The sequence below is a fragment of the Pecten maximus genome, chromosome 5 (genome assembly GCF_902652985.1).
Source record: "Pecten maximus chromosome 5, xPecMax1.1, whole genome shotgun sequence".
NCBI classification, from domain to species: domain Eukaryota; kingdom Metazoa; phylum Mollusca; class Bivalvia; order Pectinida; family Pectinidae; genus Pecten; species Pecten maximus.
The window spans coordinates 37337006-37360994 of record NC_047019.1 but is presented as its reverse complement, the minus strand read 5'-3'; the positions used below and the strand labels follow the sequence as shown (position 1 = coordinate 37360994).

The following is a 23989-nucleotide window of genomic DNA, read 5'->3' as shown; positions in this document are numbered from 1 at the left end:
TTTGACATATTTTATTTTCGTTGATAAATCGTATTTTATTTTTCCGCGAAATAACATCTGACGGAAACGCATGCTCGCTTCGTCTTTATTTGTGAATGTCGAAGTGGAAGGGAAGAAAGCAAGAATCGGAACTGGGAACTGAAATCTACACATAAATGCCAATCGAAGTGAGTAACGGGGTCGATGTTGGTTCAGTATATGAATTCAAGCAAACTTCATTCGACAATATTACTGACTGATACGAAGAATTCTTTCAGACGTCATACAAAATTACAGCACAAACAAGTGGTTTCTCTGAAAGACTGGCACGATCTGACTGAAAATGTAATTTCCGCTTGAAATTCAATGCAGTACTAGCATCCAGTCATTTGTTTTGAATAGCTATCTTGTATGGCTCAGAGTTAACATTTTACCCAAGTAATGAGCGGGTACAGCAATGGGATCTGGCTGGCATGAGACTTGAGACGTCATACTCGTAGATAGACCAGTTAGGGTATTATTTCGATAAAAATGTGAAACTGAAACTAAAACTTCATTTTCGGATATAATCTTGAATGGTTCAAGTTAATTGTTACCAACTCAGAAGTTATATTAATAAGAGTAATAACGAGTAAAGTATTAAATGTGATCGATGGTGTCTTACAGGTACTGTACATGTACATTTGACATCCTGGACCACGCTTGGGTACCTGATCATACGATTTTACTTCAATAAATTTAAACCATTTGATTATATAGATAGAGCTAACCATTTACAGTGAATGACATGTGTCACTGAATCTGAATACTGGCTCTGTAACCAAGTTGTCTCTCATCATTTAACTGCCCCACATATCAACATAATCCCGACATATATGCAGAGCTTTGGTTCATTGTTGATGGTTTGTCCAAGCATACAAAATGTAGCTTTTCACTTCTGATTGTTATTTCACATAAAATGGGGTCTTGGGGCCCCGACTAAAACTTTCAAAAGCAATAGTCTGTCAAACTTGTGACCCGGTTCTTGTCCAGACTCGGAATTCACTAGTCTGGAAAATTCACTAACAGCAATTGTACCCAACATCACGCGCACATAGTCTTGCATATCATGATCAACCAATTGATAGGTAGGCAGCTTTATTCAAAAAGTACATGGAAAAACATGAAAAAAAAAATTGTTCTAAGACTAGGACCTAGTGTACAATGAAATTGTCTTGTCCATCAGCAAAATCTGCTCATCAGGACAAGCAGATGAATGCTTTTGTTGAGCCCTGGGTCATGAATCTTGCAGTTATTGCCCAATTATTTGAAATGGAATTCAAAAAGTTTTGCATTAATATAACCTGTCAGATCCCTCTGTGAAAATGAATGTAGGTAAATTAAGTATCGCCATATATATATTTATCCTGCAACTGCCACCGCATTGTCGGAATACACCCACCGTATATATTTTTGCTGTATACGGCAGTGACGGAAAACAGCTGTATTTTGGAATCTTAGCACGTGCGTCAGTTCGACTGACCTACTTCAAAGTGAAACTACGTTTAAAAGGCGAATATATTTCTGTCATTTTTGACACCGTTTCACTTCAAAATAATTATTTTTGATGATTATTTTGATGTATGTTGCAGGATAAATAGAATACATGGTCAGTGTCTTAAAATATAAGCTGTATTTTTGGCTCGGGACAGAAAGACAAAAGTGGCTCGCCAAGGCTCGCCACTTTTGTCTTTCTTTACCCTCGCCAAAATACAGCTTATATTTTAAGACACTGACCATGTATTCTCTATATACTAGCTCTGACTAACAGGAATTTCCCTTCAGCCTTTTTGGTTGGCTTATATGGAGCACAGTGTCACAAGTTTTAGCCCCTAAATGACTTCAACTTTTGCTAGTTTTGTCTTGATGTCTATAATCAGTGTTCTTCATGTGTAAGGAGTGCTTGCAAGTTAGTTACTGATTTAGTGCCTACATCATTCCATCTTTTGCTAAGTTTTGTCTTAACGACTGTGATCACTGTCGGCATACAGGCAAGTGAGGTTTCTTGTATTCGGTTTCCTATGGTTGAGATTGTAAGATGGAAAGGGGTATCAATTGTTAACTTATGATACTGGTGGAATGCAAAATTACCTGCAACACACACCACTTCAAGACTTGAATACTCCTAAAAATAAGAGAAGATCAATTAATGTTATCACTGTTGTAGGTTGCACAAAACACAATAATGGTGACAACATTTAACAGCAGATTGAACATACAAATTCAGTGTTTGCTATTTTTTTCCATTTTTTTCACCAAATATATTGGGCAAGAATAGTAAAAATGATTGGTTACTATAAATATCCTCAACTAATAAGCCCCCTCGGATCCATGACAAAAAGGCAACTAAGGTCAGTTTAGTTTCCAAATACTACATAGGGGACTTATATTTTATTTGGTAGGAGTTTTATTTGCAGATAAGAAGATGAGCATTCTTAGGTCAGTAGAAAATGGTAGTTCAACATCTAGTATGTATGAGTAGCCCATTCGGTTTGTCGATGATGCCTTGAATACACTGGATAACTGAATCCAATGCTGGCCGGTCCCATCATCTGGTTGATTCTCCTTCCTCGGACGTTTCGGCACTTCCCACAACGTTCTCCATAGTATACCTAATGCCATGATCATATATAACATCAAATATAACACATGGCTAATTGGCTGATATATGTTTTACTGGTAGTACAATGTATTTCCACTTACTATTTTATTTGATGTTCAGTGATATACAATAAGAATACTCATTTATTCTAAAATTCAAAACCTTTTTGTTTTCTCCAGATGTCTGCAGATTCATCTAGCCCTGCTAGCCATAGATTGAAGGCTTACAAAAACAAGGCTTTGGATTCACAAGAGTTACGAAGGCGACGGGAAGAGGAAGGCATTCAAATTAGGAAACAAAAGAGAGATCAACAGGTATGATGTAACAGAAGTCATACATCAGAATCAAAACCTATTTAAATGAACAAATTGTTTAAATTTTTATAGTGGTTGAAATTGTTTAACAGAGTTTTCCAAAAATTCGTTGAAGGTTATAAGAAGAAAATGTGCTGAAAATGATGCTGTAATATTATATCAGAGATCATATCAAAATGTTTATCACAGACTGTTTCAAAGTGTGCATTTCATTGGGAAGGAATAGTTGCTATGAAAATCTTATTTGACATATATCTCAAAATTCAAAAAGATAGCTAAACTTATAGATTGCATATCTAAGTTGTCAAAGTTGTTAACATGTTTTTTCTTTAGTTATTCAAACGCCGAAATGTTGCTATGCCTACTGGATCACCCGAAGAAGTGGCTGGAGAGTTCCAAGACAACTTCGTATCCTCTACTCCATATATGGTAAATACTTATTTAGAATAACTATCAATGTATCTGGTAGAGTTATCATTATTAAGTATCTGTGCAAATGAAATTGTACTGTATGACTGTATTAAACAAATTCAAATACAAAAATGATATTTCAAGCTAGTTGTTAAATGTATGATATATACATTGCTGGAGCACATCCTGTTGTTAGTGCTATGTGGTTTTAAGGGAGTGGTTACATTTAAGTTCCTGATACAAAGATCGTGGTTTAAATCTGCTTTGTCATCATCTTAGTGTGTAACTAGCCAGTCATTTATTTCTATTTTCCTCACTGAGTTAAATATAAGGGTAGTACTGCTTTTCCAGATATGTATTTTAATCATAAAAAGGCAGCTATACAGACAATTGAGGCTAGATACCTTTTAAGAAATCAATTTAGGATTTATAATCAAATTTATACTCTTTATATACTAACAAATCCCAGTTGAACTGTATTCTTCTGTTGTGCAAAGTTTTCTTCATTGTTATATTTAGTTTACTGGTTATTGAAACCTGACAATGTTATTGATGTCAAAGCACTGCATTGCTACGGCAAATCCTTTACATTACTGCTTAACATTGACAAATTACCTACAATTAGTATTTTGAAATTATGCATATCATATTTAACAGAATGTCTAAATGCAACCAGTGTCTTTCCCGTTTTCTATTTATGTCTGAATTTTGTAGGGAGCATACTAGCTACATGTACTATTATGTCAGCCTTGCAACCAGGACTCAAGTTTTAATTTTGATATACATATATTGCATATTCTGAATGTAGATAAAGTTATATGGCAGTCCAACTGTTATTATTTAGTTAAGAGTGTAAGCAAGCAACACAGTCAGCTATATTTAAATAAGAATTGATATGTTTTTCTCCAGGGTGGAATAACTCAAGAAATGGTGCAAGTTTTATATAGTGACAATTTACAAGAGCAAGAAGTTGCAACTCAGAAGTTCAGAAAACTGCTTTCAAGAGGTAATACACTAAAATCAGATAGGACTCAGTGTCCTGTGCAAATGAGCATAAATTATTTCCCCCGAGGTATTTTGTCTCATTTCAGGAAGGAAATGTTGAATTTTGAATGGCAATTTCAGGAGTAAGCTGCATATTTTGGGATTTCATTTAGATTTAGTAATCAATATGAAATAATTAAGGCACAGTATCAAAGATATGGGTGCAATATAGTAATCAATTTTTTCCAGAGATATTTTGTTCCCAACTGATAACTTAAGTATTCATTTACAGATTTACTGTCTCTAAACAATTTACATTTTTGACTTCTCCAAAACCGCTGAACCAAATTCAATGAAATTTGGCAGGAAACTCCCATGGCCAAAAGTCAATCAGAATTGTGAATTATATGGTCCCCACACCCGATGGGCCTAAGGGACATAGCCAAAAAGGGTCAAATTAACAAAAAAAAAAAAAAATCTTCTTCTCAACTCCATTATGGTTGAATCAAATACTTTTCACAGATAGAAAAGTCTTAAAGTCTTTTACTAAAATTGTGAATTTCATAATCCTAGGGTCTCGTGTTTCCCCTTGGAAAGGGCCCAATGTTTACTATAGTTTATATAATTAAAACACTTTTGAGCATTATTTGATCTGATTGCTATTGGTAATAATACAACTTGGTTAGAATTATCAGTATGGGGTGTCTGTTGAATAGTACGTGCATATTGGCACTGATTGACCCCAGGGGCTTGAGGGGTGGGGCCAAAAAGGGTAAAGTTAACTGAAATTCAAAAATAATTCTTCTCAAGACCCAAGTAAAGTAGAATCAGCTACTCTTCATAGATGGAAGTGTCTTAAGGTGTTTTACCAAAATTGTGAATTTCATGACCCTGGGGTTTCACATTTGCCCCTGGAGAGGGGTACACTTTAATATAGTTTATATAGGGACATCACATTTTCGATCATTTGCTTGATTTCTCTATGAATTCATTCTAACTTTGTTAACATTATCAAATATGGATGACAGCTTGATGGTATGCACATGTTGGCCCTGACTGATCCCTAGGGGCTTATGGGTGGGGCCAAAAAGGGTCAAATTAACTGAAAAAAAATATTTCAAAACTGACTGTTAAGGCCCATGGGCCTCTTGTTTACTTCTTTACCACCTGGAACAATGCATCCTCCAACACCTAATGACGACATATGATACCTGAGATTCAGTTCACCTGTTAATTAAAGTGGATATGTGACTTTAAGTTTTCATATTCAACTCAGAATCTTATTCTGGAAATTTTGATCATTATTATGGTGAAAGGCAATCATCTTCTGGACAATAAATCCATCTTTTACAGTGATTTGAAGTTAGATCAATACAAATTTCAATTAGTTTTAATTTTCCAGGGCTTGACCTAAATTTAAATGTAGGGAAGTAGCAGGAATGCCATATGTCGTCATTAGAGCTTAAAGAGTTTTATTCCAAAAATAAAAATCTGTACATAACAATTTTGAATCGACAAGAAAAGTTATGTTATATGGAAATATATGGAAAATGATTGTAATGATAATCCTAGTATGAAGCTGTAAGTGATCTGCTCTGTTTCAGAACCAAACCCTCCAATAGATGAAGTGATACAAACAGGAATTGTACCGAAGTTTGTAGAATTCTTACAGAAAGATGGAAATTGCACTTTGCAAGTAAGTTATCAACACTAATAGTATATATTTGGAGATTGCTTATTAATTGAAATGAGTTTCTTTGTTTCACACTCAGTTTATACATTGAATTGATTTTCCTTGTATGGTTTTAGATTCTGACTGTTTTTTAGGACACCATCATCAGATGGTGGGTTATTTATATCACCTAACTTGAGAGGTACTGGGCTGAAATTTCTCAAACTTAAGGTGTAGGTTTCCCTTGGTCCTTAAGTGTAGGTTTCCCTTGGTCCTTAAGTGTAGGTTTCCCTTGGTCCTTAATTGTTGTGTCCATTCAATATGGTGTCAAATCGGAAAAAAGAAATGGACGAAAGGCAGACATTTTCAATTTTGACAGTTAAAGTTTGTCTGAAAGTTTTATTGCTATTTCTTGAAGTAGTGGAAGGCTATTTTTCAAACTTGATATGTTGGTTACCCTCAATCCCAAGTTGTGTCTGTGCAATTTATTTTGAAACTGATTTGAAAAACAAAATGACCAATTTTCACAGATCTTCTTAGATTCTATTAACATGTAGGATCCCCCTTGTTATCAAATATATCAAAAGCAAAAGGGGAAGGAAGGAAAAAGTAGAGAAAAGATCTGTCTCTCATAGAAAAAATAAAGATCATTGGAGGGTGGGCACCAACATCCCTCTAGGATCTGTTGATGATAAAAAAGCAACTTGCAATTGTAATATAAAAGTCATCAAGATCCAGAGCTTGTTAGTATATAATCAAAGCAAAGTAAATGAATAGAGGATAAAAGGACAAGTTTTATTTCTCTCTGATTAATTCTGCCTGAGAAATATAAATAATACAAATGTTACTCAAAGACTGACTCTTGTAGAGGAAAGTAGGTAATGAGCAGCATATTTTCATAGAAAATCTATATCTTTGTGTTGAGAAACATGAAAACAAAGGTATTTATTTGTGTCTTTTCAGTTTGAGGCTGCATGGGCACTAACAAATATTGCCTCCGGTACATCCATACAGACACGAATCGTCATTGAAGCTGGTGCAGTTCCTATATTTATCAGACTTTTAGCATCAGAAATAGAGGATGTGCAAGAACAGGTAAGATCTATTTTCTATAATCTTGGAAATGAATTTTTGAATGTAGCATAGGGCTAGGTAACTTAGATAATGGACATTGGTGTGTTACTTTCAGCTTTCTTATAATTTGAGTATTTACACCAAGCGATAGATCAGTCAATTAATTATATTAAAGTGCCAGCCACATAACCTCATGGTGAAGTTCCGAGGTATGTTGTTTGATGCTCCCTACCCGTGTCAGTTTGTGTTTCTCAGAAAGTTGAGAAACATGCTAGTCTCTGCTATCCAGGTTGTGTCCTTGGGCAAGATATTTCACCCTTATTGCTCTGGATGGCATGCGATGGGTATGTTGTTCAGTGAAGTAGTCAACAACTACTACAAGGAGATTGTGCCTCAAAATGACACAGGCTGCTCACGGGACAAGAAACGTTAACCCAGCAAACAAACCAAGTGTCATACAAGTAACCAAGGAACCCTACTTTGAAACAGTATTATAGAGCTGTTGAACACAATCAGTTCTAGCAGACATTAAAACTGTTCAGAGGAATTCAAGTGTTTGATTATAAAGGGTTGCTCAGCTTGTGTTGATTGTATGGTGTTTTTGGTCAACAGTGTTGCTGAGAACCTACAATATTCTCATTTCCAGACCAATTGAACATAAATGAACCTTTGATGTTGTTGATAGTTCAATTCAATTCTGTTCATTTATTGACTGAGCTTTACAGCTCATCAAAACCTATAACATACAATACAATACATTGACTGTCAATGTAATATAGCAGTGTAGTATCAATATCTATAGAGAATGGACAAATCTGTTAACAAATTTAGACATATCATGTTTTTCCTTAATTATTTGACATCATATACATATTTACTTAACATTGTTCAGTCTTTGATGCCATCAGCTACTTGAGGCTTCCAGGCCTTGATGAAACTTGGTTAAACAGAACATTCATGATTAATTGCATTAATATTGTTATCCTCTTTGGAAATCTGTACCAGATTGCTTACCTTCAGTAAAAAGGTAACCAGGAACAGACAGTTGTTGCACTAAATTTTGCCTTTAGAAATATTTACTTGAATCAAATACTGATCTTTGATATTTTCAGGCTGTGTGGGCTCTTGGAAACATTGCTGGTGACAGTCCAGAGTGTCGAGATTATGTTTTGGGAGAGGGAATTCTTGTTCCCCTATTACAGTAAGTTACTTGAACTACTATCCTTTTTAGCCCACCATCATCAGATTGTTGGCTATTCAAATCACCCTGTTTAGCAATTTCTCAGTAAGTACTGAAGGGATCTTTCTCAAATTTCATATGTAAGTTCCCCTTGGTACCTAGTTATGCATATTGCATTTTAGGACCAATTGGAAAACAACATGGCCGATAGGCAGCCATCTTGGATTTTGACATTGCAGGTTGCTTCTGCTCCATCGTGTTTTATAAAGTTATTAAATGTTTTGAAAGAAGGGAAAAGAAAAGCAAAGATCAGTCTTTCATTTGACTGATATGGGTCATTCAATGGTGGGTGCCAAGATCCCTCTGATCTTTTATTAATGTCAGGATGCCTTTGGCACCTGCCGTTATAGTCGTGGTAGGAAAATGTTGTTAGTGACACTTATGTTTCTGGCTAACAACTTCCGGTTTCTGTCATACAAATGATATACATCCGCAGCCTAATATAGTTCCATTGTTGATAGCAATTATTGACACGGTTTAACTGATGTAAACCGTGTTTACTGCAATTATCTAAAATGAAATATGAATATTTAGTGTTCTAGACTATTTTAGTGTATAAATATAAACATTTTCCTCGTCAGTATATGCAATATTGTTGGCGTAGGAGTACGTAGTTCTGTCTCGATCCTGCCTTGAAAACGAAAGTAAAACTATCAGATTGATCGTCGTGGAAATTTACATGCATTCACAGAGAAACTATCCACATGTCTTAGAATCATATGTTCATCCTGAGTTCATATGCAGGAACATTTCATATGAGCCTAAAACCAACCCTATTTACGTAGTCAAATGCACCCAAGCATTTTATAGTTGATTATAGCTGATGCGTATGATTTGCAACTTATCAGTACGAGCTGGCACTCTTTTGTTTACTGTAAAACATAAGGAATGTTAAAAGAATTGTGATGATCCTTGTTAAAAGAATTGTGCTGATCCTTGTTAAAAGAATTGTGATGATCCTTGTTAAAAGAATTGTGATGATCTTGTTAAAAGAATTGTGATGATCCTTTACTGTTTGTTCCTTAGTTTACTTAGCATCCTTTACTGTTTGTTCCTTAGGTTACTTAGCAAGAAAACAAGTTTATCAATGACAAGAAATGCAGTGTGGTGTCTGTCCAATTTATGTAGAGGGAAAAATCCACCTCCCGACTTCAGCAAGGTAAGACTTGGTTGATAGTGTTGATAAATCCTGTACTATTCATGTTTTACATCTGTCAATGTCCTGCTCAGAATGCATCATTATAAACACTAACATGTTGCCCAATTTCTGATTACAAGTCTCTGAACTTTAGCCTTTTGTTAGTGATTACGTGATCCACACCACCCTGTCATTTTTCATTCACTGACAGGAGTGTGTCTTGGATCATGACTGTTACTCTGTCATTGATATTCAATTATTGTTATAATCTAAGACTCTTGCCTAGTCTACCTTAAGAAAACATTGATAAAATAGAGCCATGAAGACACTATTTATAATGCATCCATGATAGATTTTCACTGTGCCTATATAGCTGTGCCACTATCAATTACTTGAGACTTCTGAATTCTGTCTTAGGATTTGTGTCCTGAATGCAAGTAAAATATCCCTGCTATTAATGCCAAGTTATTTTGTATGAATAAATGCTACAAATTTAATTCCTTTTATACTTCTTTGCTTTTAATTTTGACTTGTTCAATATTTTTTCTGTTTTTCCTAGGTGTTACCATCCCTGCCAGTATTAGCAAAGCTCCTCTTCCACACAGACAAAGACGTCCTTTCAGATGCCTGTTGGGCACTCTCATACCTGTCAGATGGTCCAAATGAGAAAATACAAGCTGTGATAGATTCTGGTGTATGTCGGAGACTGGTAGAACTCCTCATGTAAGACATCCGCTCACATCGGTCATGTTATCAATGTAAAAACACTACATACACATTTAGATATTTGATAATGTTCATATTTAATTGTAGACAAAGTTATTTGTTATTTAGATTTTGAAAACAATTCTATAAATATAAATCCTCAATAAGGGGTATGAGAATAACCTTCCAAGTAGTAAAAAATCTTTTATAGTTACCAAACTGTATTCACTAGAACACCATCTGGGAAAGTATGTACAGAAGGTAAAATTTGATATATTCTTTAAATAGTTTCAAGTCATAATAAAATTTAATACAGGATACCTGTCAATCTCATCTGAAGTAGTGTACCACCAAGTTTCAGTTGCGAATATTGGATTAAAAATAGCCAAAGGCAGAACAAATAATTCATATTTTGACATTTTTGCATGCATTTTCATGTTGCCAGGCACAACCATCAGAGTGTAGTATCTGCTGCCCTGCGTGTAGTGGGAAACATAGTGACGGGTGATGACTACCAAACACAGGTAGGTCACTATGTTTACATGTCTTAATATTCCAAAACATTGATCAAAGGGAGGTAAATCTTCTGATCAATTAAAGTTTTCTCAGATTGTTTTGTTATCGATCATACATGTGGTGGTGGGGCTTCGTGCTTCTTTTTTACTCAAGTTGTTCTCCAAGAAAAAGTGATATTGATGTTATGAAGTATCGATCATTTATCCACATATTTGGTGTTTTTTCTTGATTACAAGATAAGAAAAGATTATGGCAGACAAAAATGAGGATTTATATTAAGTAATTTTGAATAATTTTAAAACTTCCTTTAGAAAATGAATCATAATTACTTGGTGTTTTTTTCAGGTGATCTTGAGTTGTTCTGCACTGCCATGTCTTCTACATCTTCTCAGTAGTTCCAAAGAATCAATACGCAAAGAGGCCTGTTGGACAATATCAAATATAACCGCAGGAAACCGAGTACAAATACAGGTTAGTTAGGACAGCTGGGCAATTGTCTATCTTATACAGACTATTTATTGCCTTAAAGTCAAATTGCATGCTTTCATTTTGTCTTTAATACACTATTTTTTAAAAATCTGCAAAAATGAACTGAAGTTTAATTCAGATGTTGTCATATGTCATTACTTGGCATATACTGTTGTTAAGGTGAAGGGCTATTGTTATTTTGTTCAATGAATGTCCATAAAATACTGTCAGATGTATTTGCAACCATGAGGCATAAAGATGAGTGTAGAGTTTACTTGGATTCAAGCCAATCAATCATCTTTATTTATATTATAAAGGCATTGGAAATTAGCAAGTTATACAGACAATGGCCATTTATTCTTCATACTTTCTATACCACTTTAGTTATTCATAATGATGTTTTTTTTTATTCTTTTTCAGTGTGTTATAGATTCAAATATATTCCCAGTACTAATAGATATATTAGGAAAAGCAGATTTCAAAACGAGGAAGGAAGCAGCATGGGCGATAACAAATGCAACATCTGGTGGTTCCCCTGAACAGATCAGGTAACTACTGAGTGATTAATTGGCCAGCTCTCCAAAATTGTTACTATTGAGTGGCTAATTGGCCAGCTCTCCAAAACTGTTACTATTGAGTGGCTAATTGGCCAGCTCTCCAGAATTGTTACTAATGAGTGGCTAATTGGCCAGCTCTCCAAAATTGTTACTATTGAGTGGCTAATTGGCCAGTTCTCCAAAATTGTAACTAATGAGTGGCTAATTGGCCAGCTCTCCAGAATTGTTACTAATGAGTGGCTAATTGGCCAGCTCTCCAGAATTGTTACTATTGAGTGGCTAATTGGCCAGCTCTCCAAAATTGTTACTAATGAGTGGCTAATTGGCCAGCTCTCCAGAATTGTTACTATTGAGTGGCTAATTGGCCAGCTCTCCAAAATTGTTACTAATGAGTGGCTAATTGGCCAGTTCTCCAGAATTGTTACTAATGAGTGGCTAATTGGCCAGCTCTCCAGAATTGTTGAAGAGATGAAGCTGTCTACTTAAGATATCTTAAACTTTAAACCATCATTCCTAGATACTGGGCCCCTTTCCAACTTGAGCCTGATAGTGATGTAAAAATTATTATTAGTAATTATCCCCCGCAAAACGCGTTTGCAGGGGATATTAAATTACTGTCGGGCTATAACTCAAAAACCGTCCAATGCAGCTCCTTGAAAATTTCTGTATATATCAGACGAGTGCCCTAGTTGTGCCTTTTGCTATTACGGACCTTCCATTTTCGGTATTTTTTCTGTCACCATGGAAACTTAGTAAAAAATACCAAATTACTGTTACCTTTTGTTTCCGGGCTATAACTCCATAACCGTTCAACGCAGCTCCTTGAAACTTTCTGTATATATCAGACTAGTGCCCTAGTTGTGCCTTTTGCTATTGTGGACCTTCCATTTTCAGTATTTTTTCTGTCACCATGGAAACTTTGTCAAAAATACCAAATTACTGTTTCCTTTTGTTTCCGGGCTATAACTCCATAACCATTCAACGCAGCTCCTTGAAACTTTCTGTATATATCAGACTAGTGCCCTAGTTGTGCCTTTTGCTATTGTGGACCTTTCATTTTCGGTATTTTTTCTGTCACCATGGAAACTTTGTCAAAAATACCAAATTACTGTTTCCTTTTGTTTCCGGGCTATAACTCCATAACCGTTCAACGCAGCTACTTGAAAATTTCTGTATATATCAGACTAGTGCCCTAGTTGTGCCTTTTGCTATTGTGGACCTTTTTCGGTATTTTTTCTGTCACCATGGAAACTTAGTCAAAAATACCAAATTACTGTTTCCTTTTTTTCCGGGCTATAACTCAAAAAGCGTTCGACGCAGCTACTTGAAAATTTCTGTATATATCAGACTAGTGCCCTAGTTGTGCCTTTTACTATTGCGGACCTTCCATTTTCGGTATTTTTTCTATCACCATGGAAACTTAGTCAAAAATACCAAATTACTGTTTCCTTTTGTTTCCGGGCTATAACTCCATAACCGCTCAACGCAGCTCCTTGAAACTTTCTGTATATATCAGACTAGTGCCCTAGTTGTGCCTTTTGCTATTGCAGACCTTCCATTTTTGGTATTTGTCTGTCACCATGGAAACTTGGTCAAAAATACCAAATTACTGTTTCTGGGCTATAACTCAAAAAGCGTTCGACGCAGCTCCTTGAAACTTTCTGTATATAACAGACTAGTGCCCTAGTTGTGCCTTTTGCTGTTGCGGACCTTCCATTTTCGGTATTTTTTCTATCTCAAGAATAGCATATTGCATCACCGCATAAAATTGTCCAAAGCAATGTTAATTCGAGGAATGATTCCAGTACTTATTTGATGATGTGAAATTGTGTCTTTTGTTTTAAATGCAATAAACAGAAAAGAATTAATGCTTTCCACTTAATCTCATGATACTTTATATTTCATTTTTAATTCAAGATATATTGACGTTACATTCCATTTTTCATACAAGATATACTGACATTTTGTCATGGCTGTGAAATACATGATCAATAGGAAGCCACTATAAAGTATCTGTGCTGAAATATGTGGTTATCTTAGAGATATTAAATTGGTCTTCATGAAACCAAGTACATGCTTTGCTCTAGTGGTCTAGTGCCTTTGAGTGCCTTGTATTTCTCATAATTTTTCTGAAGCCATGCAAACAAAAGGTAAAAAACCTAAATATTGCACTTTAAACAATCAACCGAAATACATTAGGGTAGTTTCCATTTCTTGATTGGGGTGCAGGGAATATAGACAACTTTGTCTTCTTGTGTCATTAATTGCAATCTTTTTTAGGGGATTTGTATTTTTACAGGTCAGTCATCTCATTAAACACATCATCATTGGTGCTTTAAGGTTTTGTTTGTGTATCTTTATTAATATTGCCTATCATACTGTTAACACAGGTTTCTGGTGGATCAAGGCTGCATATCCCCACTTTGTGATCTTTTGACTGTGATGGATGCAAAGATTGTGCAGGTGGCCTTGAATGGTCTGGAAAACATCTTGAAGCTTGGAGAACAGGATGCAAAACTACACAATGGCACAAACCCATATGCTGTTATGATTGAAGAATGCTATGGTAATGTTGATTGCTATTTTTAGATTTAAAAAAAATCACTTTGACATTGCTCAAGTACATCATTTCACCAAGGTATATTCAAGATATCAATATACATGCAAAGATGGAGGAGTTAGAGGGGTGAGGACCGAGTGTCTTATACCAAATCGATTTTGTGTGAAGTTAGTACAGTCAAACATGTCTATGAAGACAGCTCTCAGGGGGACAGATAAACAGTCACTATAGACAGGTTACCTTTATAGACAGATCAATATTTTAGCGCCAACCTGCAGATTTGGAACTATATTGCATGTTTAGTACATGTATAAATTACCATGTAGTGATAACAATATTTTTCAAATGCTATTTTTTTTCATTAATGTTCAAATTTTCAGTTTACATAAGGCCCAAAAGTTGAGGTCAGGTTTATAGAATAAGGCATAGTAAAATTTAGTTTTTATCAAACACTGGAAAACTTTGAGATAAACAGCAGTGATAGTTTGCAAGGTATTTTCTGAGATGAGAAATAACCACAATGCCTATGTTCAGAACACTTCTTTTGTTCATTGATCAGCAGCTTGGTATGATTAGTACTTAAATAATTGTTTTCCGCTTTTTTGCAAAAATAAGGCCCTTTATTCATTTTTGATACCAGTTTGTCTTGAATTGGAAGATTTTGGACTGTTAGCAATGCTTTGTCAAGTTCCATTTTGTTTGTGGAGCTTTAATTGGTAACAAATGATGGTAATATATATTGCACATGAAAATGAAAATAAATGATTTAAAAAGTGGGGGAGTATTATAGTGGTAGTGGAGTTATAAAGTCCATTCCTTTAACAATATTTGGTAGTCAGACATAGCCATTTTATGCATGTTTTCTGTAAATCTAAGTGCTCTTTATAAATCGTTCAGTTAGTTGTTTTGATTAAATGGTTTCTTTCTTTACAGGTTTGGACAAAATAGAGTTTCTACAAAGCCATCAAAACAGAGAAATATATCAAAAAGCATTCGACATGATAGAAAGATATTTCGGCACTGAAGAAGAAGACAAGACAGTAGCACCTCAAATTGATGAGAATTCACAGCAGTTTCAATTCAACCCTTCAGAAAACGTTGCCTTGGATGGGTTTCAGTTCTAAATTGGCTTCAAATCTAATTGCTTGAACATCAGAAAAAGAGGAAAATCTTTGCCATTGCAGTTCATTACTGCTGTGCCATCATGTGTTATTCACAAGAGAACGATATAGAAGCTGAAGAAACACATGAAGGTTTTGTTTCTGTTCCAGTTACAACAGGAAAATAAACTTCAGTCATAGAGTGAATGTCGGTCATTCTATACTGAATATAAAGTAACAAACAAGGATAGGAAACTATCTAGCTTTGTATCAACTGCTTGAAGGTCTATTTTGTTGGAAAGAGTAATATGGCAGTTTCTTTTCAAAACATTCACGTTATAGTGGGCTTTACAACGGAAGATGAAACAACTAGAAATATATCAGCAGTTGAATTGAAATTGAAGTTCATTCTGTTCAGATTTCAGTTTAACAGCATTGGATGTGAAATACTGGACATATATGAATGATGGATGGTCATGGAAGTGTTACCCGATAGATATGTTTATAGTAGCTAGCATTCCCCCCAATACTAACCAGCTCCTATCACTTTTAGTCAACTCTCTTCTTAACGACAAATTAGTGATGTCTATAAAGTGCTGTAATGTTACAAATACAATGAAAATATATACAGATATCTGGAAGATATCTAGCTTTGTTCTGAGGGAAAGGGTGGACGTTGTTTTTAACCTCAGCAGTAATGGATTTATAAATCTTAAAACTGTAATTTTATGTATGAAGATTTTTCAACACACTTACCTGAGGGAAAGGGACGCTGCTTTTTATAAATGATGGTGGTAGAGGCTAGGGACTTAATCTAGTTCTTATTTATACACCTCTCTCCCTAGTTATAATTGTGATTGGTTAATGGGCATCTGAAATGATGTCCTGTCTCTCAGTTATATCGTTTTTGGAAAGGGTTTAGTCTGCAGACTTTGGAAGAGTACTGTGACGAGGACTTCTTCTAATGAATTCTGTCTTTAAAAGGAATATGGTAGGCTTCTGTAGAGAGTTAAATGTTCCTGAAATATTATTTGGGAATAAAAATAAAAAAATGTATGAAGTGTTAATTATCTTGAACTTCAAAGGTTATTTTGATTTTGGAACAGTGTGAGTTTTATATTAAAATATACTTGTTTAAAGTGTTAGAATTTGCAAACAAACTTACTTTGTGTATTGAATATGTGTAGCCTTGGTAATAACTTGAACACTTGGGCTGGAGATGCATTTTTAATTGGTACTTGTTGAATTTTGTTAAAAATGTTTATGTAATGTACTGGTACCAGCTAGCTAGTTCAAGAAAGAGGCTCAATTCTTACTACTTTCATTATTTAACTACCATGGATTCTACTGGTCATGGGCATTTCTGGGTAATATGTGAACAGTTGAAAACAAAAGATGAGAATTCTGGTCTGAAAATGAATTGTGTGCAACACAATATTTTAGAATTTTCAGCTGATGTCATTAGATTTTTGAAGAAAAAATGTATTTAGCAGAGTTTTTTGTTTCTATAAGTCTGATTCTTCCAAACAAATACACAATATCTAGTTTGGAAACACAGGATTTCTAAACAAATTATACTTTATTGTAGTAAATGAAGTCTCCAATAATAAATGTATATGGGTCTTCAGTAAAACAATATTTTTCATTTTTTGTATTCTGTATATTAAAGCTGTTAATGTCATTTCTCATATAAAGCAGCCCTATTGTACTGCATTGAAATACATTCATTTTGCTTTGTTCATAAGTTTTAATACAGCATATGCCACTCAAATAGATGTTCCAATATTCTCATGAACAGTACAACTTTCACAAGCTCAATATGATGAATTGTGACTCATTGGAGAAGAGGACATTTCTTGAAATATCAAAATTCTGGAGTTAGGGATTGTTTTTGATGACTAAAAATATTGATCAGCCTTTAGCTATCATATGCAACTTATTTAACAATAAGCTATTATATGGAATGTTTCAAAATATTGGTGTCAGTTTGATATTTTTAGTGTTTACTGAAGATCCCATTTCAGAACTTCTTCATTAACCAAACCTTAACTAATAATGACTGTATGAAACCTCTTGTAGCTTAAGTAAGAGACACTTTTGTAAAAACAGTAAATTCTAAATGTCTAAAACATATCCTAGCGTTAGTCTAAAGATCTCCATGTTTCTCAAGTTTTCTGCTCTTTGCATACCCAATGTTCATATAGTTCACCAAGCTGGCTCATTGTAATGTATAGATTTTACTGGTATAGTACTACATCTGTAATATAAGGAAACAATTTTGACAGTTCCACTTTAACCTTCACTCTTTATTTCTCTGCTACATATATGTGCTTCCGTAGTATAGCTTCAAAAATTTTTTGCTGAAAATCTGGAATTTGTTTTCTGCCATTCAATCTTTTATTTTTGATATTAAATATTTTTGCTTGGTAATCTTTGGATAATTCCTATTCTGAAATTACATAATACAATTTAAAAAGTAAATTTTGCACGATATAGCGGGAAAAAATCTCACTGGCTTTTGCATGAAGTTCTATTAGAATTACTTTAGCTAAAAGGACACACACTTGACAGTGTCTTGACTTGCTGGCATCATCGGTTCTTTTATGAAATATTATTTGTATTTCATTATACATTTTCAACTGTTTTAAAGTTTGGCTTATTGACACCCATCCTACGCATGGGTGACAAAACCACATCTGTTCCTCATATTCCTTCCAGATATCCAACTGATTAATTCTTGTATCTTTACTTTTCATTTTGCTTTGGTCATTGAATTGGATGTACTTCGTTACCACTAGTACTGTGAAAACAAATAGGGGTGTATTTTATATTGCTATTTGTGTTATCAGTTATATGGAGATTTGACATTCTAGATCAACTGAATGTTCCTTATTCAATCTACAAATCTTGTGTTAAGCCCTTGAATTTGAAATCCCCAATTTTTTTTTTTTATTATATTATGGAAGACTATGAAAGCCTGGGAATCACAAGTTCATATCCTACTTCATTGTTGTTTCTTCCATAAGTTTGAAACCTTTGTAAAGTATATATTAAATACCAGGTATTTGTCAATGAATGAAGTCTGATAGACAAATGGCTGGTTCTGATCACATGTTAGTTTTCCTTATTCTGATATATTCTTAAACATTGAGTAATGCTATTTGTTAAAGGCATAAAAAAAAGTTTTCATAAAACGGTTTGAGAATTTCTCATCCCTTTAAAGTGTCAGGCTGTTGAAACATAATATCAGAAGATTTTGTTAAATTCAGTCGGTACAGACTTAACAAGTTTGCAGACTTAACAAGTTTGCTGTAAACATCACTCTTTTTCTAGATCTATACTGACAATGTTATTTTTCTTTCTCTGTGATTAAGTATAAAGGTTGCACTCGGATTAGATTGAATATATTTATACTGTACATATGCAGTAAGACATGTTTATAATTTACCTATGGGACTTTTAACAATTTTCAGAAAACCTAATTAGTGAGGTACATTTGATGATTGGAAATATTTCATTAAAATGGTTTATTTTTGGGGAGTCTTTTCTTGTTCAAATCTACAGATGTAATTAAAAACATAATTTTAAATTAACATTGATATTGCCTAATTGAAACTTTGTTTTCACTTTAATTAGTACAATTCATGAATCATTGTGTAATCATGAGGGCTAAGGTGTTCCCTACCGCCACTTAAACATAATCCTATATGTATATATATTTACAATGTAGGTCTGTTTATGAAGTTATTATTCAGATAGTTGTCATTCTTGTTTATTGGTAGGTGTCCATGTGCAGTATGGCAGTGTATACATAATATGACTCCCTTCAGGAGGGTACACAGTACACAACAAAGATGATCGATGATTCAATATTACACCATTTTACAATTTTACAAAGCTGGACCATTTTCACTTTTACTTATTATGTACATTTCTTTATTAAGAAGAAAGTTTTATTTAAAAGAAAAGAAAAAAAAAAGGTATTAAGAGATATGTAATCACCTGGTGTTAGCTTATGGTTGAAGAAAAGATAATATATGAAATCACCAGGTGTAATTTAATGGTAAGAAACTATTATTGTGAGTTTCCGCAAGCCATTGTTATACCTATGTTTACTTACAAATGAAAAGTAAGACAAATTCAATGGTCTAATCCAGAGTCTGTCCCATAAATAAGAATTGTTTGCTGAGGAGGTTAATAGTGTGGATCCTTCAGTTTTTGATTGTATAGGATATGGTGGGAGACAGTAAATGGGAAAATAACAGATGTATGTTCTAGCTACTGCAAGGGACAAAAAACATGCATACAAATTAAATAAGAAATACTGCATAAAACCTGCAAAAACAGTAATAATAAATGTACAATAATCAGGCTGGGGTTTTACCCAAGACATCTTAGTTACAGAAATGATACAAAACAGGCACTAAACATAAACATTAGTAAACAGAAATCTTAACCATTCTGATCATGACTACACCAAATATTCAGTGCATAACAGTTAACAGTTAATGATTAATATATAGTGTATTTGGTATGCTTGGTTTTTCAAGGTTTGTGATGATTATTGTACCCTTTGAATTTTTACAAATCTTGCATTATTTAGATTTCCACAGGAAATTCAAATCAAGAAACTTAGATGTCAAAATGTCTATTTTACAGCTAGTTTTAGACCCAATTAAGACATTGCCTTCCTACTATGTTGTGTTGTCATTGTATGCAATTTTTTGCTTCTCGTAATATACAAAGCATAAACATGTATGTGAAGGTTTCTAATGGATATTGCTGTTATCCTGTATGCTGGGAAAAAACAAAAATGCTAGAATTGTGAAAATTGGTGGAATATGTTTTTTGTCAATTTCAAAAACAAAACATATTTTTTTTACTGTGACTGGAAAATTATGTTATGTTAGACAGACAGCTGTAATAAGATGCCTTTTTTATATTGTGTGTTTGTATCCTGTGATCCTGATACATTTGCTGTTTTTCTTTTTAACTCCAAAGTGATTGTTACCTCTGTTTCAGTACAATTTCATTTTTGTTAAATTTGTGAAATGCAGGAATTCGCAACCTAGTTGGCATATTAGATGAATATTAACATGACATCAAGCCCTAGAATTGTCAGTATAGTCTACTGTAGGGCGTTTCCTTCTGATACAGGTAATCCCAGAGTACACAGTGGTTATACCATATAGGCAGCACAGGGAACATACCTTACACTTTTGAACTACACGGTCATTGATATGTTACGTTACTGAAACACATTCCATACTTACCTGTCACATTATATTTATGTGAACTTCACTGATATTGCTATAGTTATGAAACTGTGACAGAAATTTTGTGCTGAAATTGAAATCCGTATGTAAAATTTGGTCTGGATATTTTTTTTTTTTTTTTTCTTTTTTTTTTCTAGATAAACCTGTTGATTGAGATTTTTTAGATAGTTAATAGAAATAAAATTTGAACAGTTTTACTTTTGGACATTGTTTAAATAATGACTTGAAGTGAAATGTGGAAATAATTCCAATATCGATAATTTTTTTTCCTGTTTCTTAATTTTTCTGACTGATTTTACAATTATTTTCAAATAATCTGTCCAGTTTATTCTTGCCAATCTACAAAACGTGTCCAAATACATACATGCACAGAATGTATAAATATAAATACACCAGACACTAAAACCATATTGTATATATGTTATTAAGTGTGTGAACAGAGCTTCATGTACTTAAATCACAGAATAAGGATGTTGCTCTTGTTACATATTAAACAAACCTCAGAAACCTCAGAACTATGGGTAGATATTTATGCATTGTATATATTCTCCTTTAATAGTTCAAAACATTGTGCTAGATTTACTGTTTCACATGTTCAATGATGTCATGAAAGTGATGTAAAGGCACAGTATCATTCCTCACCACTGGTTATATTCAGTGTTTGTAAATAAGTAAAACACCATATTTCCTTTAAACTAACACTCTTAAAAAACTACTATTCTTATATATGATAATGATTTGTGTTACTTGTGTTATTTTCAATGTGATTATATTTCATCTATGTTGAAAATTAAGAATCAATTTTGATGAAATAGTTCAGAAATATTATGAAGACATGGTTAGGGGTGCTGAGGATGATATTTCACAGGATGTATATACATTTATATATAGACTGGCTAGGGCTTCCCTGTCTGCTGAGGGATGATACTGTGATACACAAATTCTGTACCTTACACTTATATATATCATAACCAGCCTGGTTGTCCACTCACAACTTTTTATTACATGACTATTTTTATACACATTCTCATAGAAGTGAAACAGGGTAGGGCTTAATGATATTGTGCGATTTATTGATGCACCTTTAAATACTCTGTTATTGATAATGAACAGAGTACAATGTATAAAGAAAATATCAGAGGATGGAGAATTCCTTTGATTTTTAAGGGTTAGGTTGCTTTAAAAGCGAAGATGGGTATATTGTTGTTCTATGTACATATACCAAATGCAATACATTTTGGCAGTCTATTTGCAATTATCTGTTGACAGTGTTTGAATATTAACACTAATGGCCAAGTGTTGCAGTGTGTAACTGATCTCATATGTCTTTCAACTGAAAAATAACATATTTGTGTACAATTTGTTGTTTTTGTATAAAATTATATATAACAATGTTGTACCAATTAAAAACTAGCAAAATGTGATGGAAATTTTAAGGTAAACGTTTAAACGTTTTTCAAGAAATCCCTTTCACTTGTTAAGGAGCATTTTATGATGCATATACCTCCTGAAATGTTTGTATCTCTAAGATCATGATTCTGTCAAAACTTAGGAAAATCTAGAAGATAAACGTTTTGAAGGAAAGCACCTTTCTTTAACTTCTTCAAAAATAGTGTACAAGTTTGCTATGAAACTATTTTCTTCAATATCTTTATATAAGTCCTGTTGTTCATAGACATACATTAAAATTTCTAGTCAAATGACATTGTTCATAACCTTTCAAATTTTGAAACAAAAAAATCTTCCATAGTAAGCTTGTTACCGTCATTTTGCCATATTGAATTTGTATGGCATCTTACTGGAGCCGAACCTCCTCATGCTGATTGTATTATTTTGAATTAATGGTGCTACTTTAATTCAGTACTAGATTACAGTAAAAACCAAAAAAGTGTTGTGATTTCCGACCCTTCTGTATAAAACCGTTGAGATCCTGGCCAAAGGATTCAAATTTCTATTGAGGTTTGATGTGGGTAACTAGGGGTAAATTAACAATTTTAATGTTGAATCCGACACGTGGGGTGTATCAGAGTTCAAATCTGAACTAGGGTTGGGACATACAAAACACGTACATGACTGTATACCCATAGTAACATGAACATGTTAACAACTTGCAATGACAGGGATACATTATAATACAAGATGCAAGAACAAAAAAGTCTCATGCACAGATACATGCCATATATGTTGTCATTATTGTGTGTGATAATTCAATAAAACATCAAAAGAAGACAACTGTGTAGAATTATTTTTGACACATTTATTACAAAATACTACTAAGTGACTTATATCCTGGTAATTGACCGTTGTCTGGTTGAAATCGCCTGTCTGTCTAATTTCCCCGTTAAATGACATCTTATTAACCATTAAGCGAATTTCAACCAAATTTGTTTGTCTGGTTGAAATCGCCTGTCTGTCTAATTTCCCGGTTAAATGACATCTTATTAACCATTAAGCGAATTTCAACCAAATTTGTTTGTCTGGTTGAAATTGCCTGTCTGTCTAATTTCCCCGTTAAATGACATCTTATTAACCATTAAGCGAATTTCAACCAAATTTGTTTGAAACCTGTTTTGCTTATCGGGAACGTTAATTCTGGCGTATTCTGAAGATTTGCTTTGAATGAGCTGTAATCATATCAATTATCTCTACAAAAATGAGAGGCCGTTTTGAATGTTGGACTTTAATACAACCATATAATTTTACTGGCATCTTTCATCCAGTGAAGTCGACAAATAAAAAAGATGTTGACCCCATCCGGATCTGTTTTCACCTGCAGCAATAGCTTTCACCTGTCACACCACTTAAGCAACCAAATCCAACATTTGAACTTTTCTAGTTCCATCTTTTCAACCGAAGGATATCGCCCCGTACCATGACATTTTTTTCTGCAAAACAATCTGGCTGATTGGTTTAAAGTGTCAGTGTAACACTGAAGTAATTATGGTATTTACAATTTATTGAAAGTAATAAAATGGTTACAAGTGCGAAATTCGAGAGTTTAATATTTAGAATCTCTTTCACCAAATAATAACTGAATAGCCTTCAGAATTTTGCTGTTTTCAAGGGGCATTTTGATAGGATTTTCCTCATCTACTCGCAACGGTTTTTCCCAGTTATCTATCAAAATTTTCCTAAACCCCTTCCCCTTCCAAAAGACCAAGATTGACCAGCACTACTGAGAGTCGCTCCTGCTCACATAGAACCTTGCTCCATCGGTATTGCTTCTTAGGTAAGTGCCTTTTTGTGCGATGTTTCGTTTCTCATAAAGCTGGCTCCTTTTGGTCCCATTATTACAGGTTTGTCGGAATTAGATTTTTGCTTAACTCAATATTAAAACAATCGTTTGGTTCAGTT

The 23989-nt window shown here is 33.9% G+C and overlaps 1 protein-coding gene across 1 annotated transcript; it reads left to right on the top strand.

The window, feature by feature from the left end:
• The first annotated feature begins 49 nt into the window (after positions 1 to 49).
• LOC117327952 (importin subunit alpha-7-like) lies at positions 50 to 22864 on the top strand. Its single transcript, XM_033885212.1, has 14 exons — positions 50 to 167; positions 2800 to 2934; positions 3268 to 3363; positions 4255 to 4351; positions 5934 to 6025; positions 6965 to 7096; positions 8188 to 8276; positions 9375 to 9474; positions 10013 to 10176; positions 10604 to 10682; positions 11020 to 11145; positions 11563 to 11690; positions 14090 to 14265; positions 15193 to 22864. Exons 1-14 carry the CDS (start codon positions 156 to 158, stop codon positions 15381 to 15383), a joined length of 1617 nt encoding a protein of 538 aa, XP_033741103.1. The 5' UTR covers positions 50 to 155; the 3' UTR covers positions 15384 to 22864.
• Positions 22865 to 23989: the final 1125 nt, after the last annotated feature.

What these genes read in the sequence shown, in the direction of transcription:
- LOC117327952 (XM_033885212.1), top strand. An exon ending in TATCCTCTACTCCATATATG is followed by an intron (nt 3,364 to 4,254) that starts GTAAATACTTAT and finishes GTTTTTCTCCAG; the next exon opens with GGTGGAATAACTCAAGAAAT. An exon ending in TATGATTGAAGAATGCTATG is followed by an intron (nt 14,266 to 15,192) that starts GTAATGTTGATT and finishes CTTTCTTTACAG; the next exon opens with GTTTGGACAAAATAGAGTTT.